Source organism: Capsicum annuum, unplaced genomic scaffold, assembly GCF_002878395.1.
Source record: "Capsicum annuum cultivar UCD-10X-F1 unplaced genomic scaffold, UCD10Xv1.1 ctg64227, whole genome shotgun sequence".
NCBI lineage: Eukaryota > Viridiplantae > Streptophyta > Magnoliopsida > Solanales > Solanaceae > Capsicum > Capsicum annuum.
Genome location: NW_025873354.1, coordinates 1 through 2,316, shown reverse-complemented (window position 1 = coordinate 2,316; position 2,316 = coordinate 1). Strand labels below are relative to the sequence as shown.

Genomic DNA, 2,316 nt, shown 5'->3' with positions numbered 1-2,316 from the left:
TATTTGTATTTTTAATATGACATAAACATACAATTACCAAATCAATTCTGAAGTCAACATATCACCATTACAGTGAAGATATGTATTTTCAAAATACGTATTACCATTAAAGTGAAGATATATATTTTAAAAATATATATCACCATGACAGTAAATATATGTATTTGTAAAATACGTATTACTCATAAATATGTCATTCGAGTTAACAAATGTATTTTATTAACATAAATTTTAAAATTTCAGTGAGTAAATGTATATTTAAAATACATATACCATTCAACTGAATATAATCGTTTATAATACATATGTATTTTTATTTGATTTTCATATACACGTTTTTACTTAATACACATTCAGACATATGTATTATTCAAATTTCAATTTGTATTTTTTAAAAGATACACATTATGGTTAATACTAATGTTCGTTTCAGATTGTATTTTCATTTACGTATAATGTAAACATATTTGTTTTTCAAAATAACAATGGCTCCTATTATTTCATATTCAAACATATTTTTAGTGCAAAAAATATATGTATATATATACATATATAATATAAAATTAAACATTTGAACTATAACAAATTAACAAGTTCAACTTCATAAAAGTGCAACATCTGAACACTATCAAATTATCAATATCAATAAAAAGTTCAAAATTCAAAATGAAACAGTTCAAAAAAAAAAAAGAATAATAAAGCAACTGAATTTTCACTAAAAACATAATAAAATATATCATTTGTTGCATTTCCTACATAAACGTCTATTGTAACCTTTTTGTCCGCATGAACTACAATAATTTTTGCTTTTCTTTCCAAACATATCTCTTCCTGATTTACCGCACTCCTTCTTTGCAGGTCTTCCAGGGGGGCGCTTGTATTTTGGGGGCAAACCACTTCATCTAAAATTTCCTAAGGTATCACCCAGTCATCTTTATGTGGTAAAGGATATACAGGAAGATCATACGTTCTTAGTACAGTTTTTGGCTTGTATAGATTAGAGTAATATGGTCCTTTTTCAAGATTCTTGCTATCAAGTACAACACAAGCATGCACACATGGTATCTCATCCAATTGGAATGCATGACAAGAACATTTTTTTCTTTAGACAAACTATAAAATGTTTCTCCTTATCGTGGACAGTATAGACGTACTCTGACGCTGGTATAACCTGAAAATATTAATACATAAAAAATATTATAGAAAAAAATATTACAGTAAAATTTGCTACAGATTAGCAAATGTATTTTTTTTTCAAAGCAGCAAATGCATATTAATATGTCTAAAGAATATATACATAGTTTTTTCATTACAACACATAGATTTGTTATAATTTTAATAATTTGTATATTAAGATATGTTTCATACAACATATAAAAATTCAAGAAGATATAACATTAAATGATTATATCTATTTTATCATACCTTCATACGTGTACACTCTGCTTCATTCTGTTGGAGAATTGCTTGAAATTTTTCAATAATATCCTTGCGCGTGTACAATGCCTCCTGTCTGTTTTCACAGTTCCATCTACCAAACATCAATCTAACTTCCTCTAAAAAATCATATATTGGAAGTTCTCTAGCTGATACCAGTGCAGCATTAATTGACTCTGCAATATTTGATGTTAAGGTCCATCCCCTATGAACTGTTGCATATGACCTAGCCCACTTATTGTATCTCGCCAACTCCAAGTAATTCTTCACCCTAACATCAACTACCTCCACTTTCTTCATTAAATTATGAAATTTAGACTTTGAGTATGATTTCGCCATGGTATAGAAGATTTCAGACAATGCATCATGTGACTTCCTAATTTTTTTTTTTCACATTACCCCATAGATGCCAGATACAAGCGTAATGTGGTACATTATTGTACACTCCAGCAACAGCTTTTATAATGCTTGGGTTACGATTGAAAACTACATACATATGTTCTCTTTCACCGTATGCTTTCTTTAGATTCTGAAAGAACCAGGTCCAGGATGCATCATTTTCAGAATCTACTATTCCATATGCCAATGGAAATATATGGCCTGAACATGAAACAAATACATTAAAAGTACGATATATACAGACATTAAAAAAATCATATTTATTTTTCAAATACATACAGCTAGGAACAAGTTTAACTGGAATTTAAAACATAAATATAACTAAAACCTATAATACATATAAATATATCTGAAACTATATCCTGCTCCCAATCAACATCCACAAAAAAATTAAATAAGTACTCTATAAAAATATATAACTTATCGATTATGTGAATGAAATTTATTTCATAAACATAATTCACAACTTTAATATAAATT

The 2,316-nt window shown here is 27.5% G+C and overlaps 1 protein-coding gene across 1 annotated transcript; it reads right to left on the bottom strand.

Annotated features, from left to right (window-relative positions):
- Window positions 1–1,425: 1,425 nt before the first annotated feature.
- LOC124893713 lies at window positions 1,426–1,776 on the bottom strand (the record flags this gene model as incomplete). Its single annotated transcript, XM_047404605.1, has 1 exon — window positions 1,426–1,776. A coding segment is annotated over exon 1 (351 nt), but the record flags the coding sequence as incomplete, so codon positions are not given.
- Window positions 1,777–2,316: the final 540 nt, after the last annotated feature.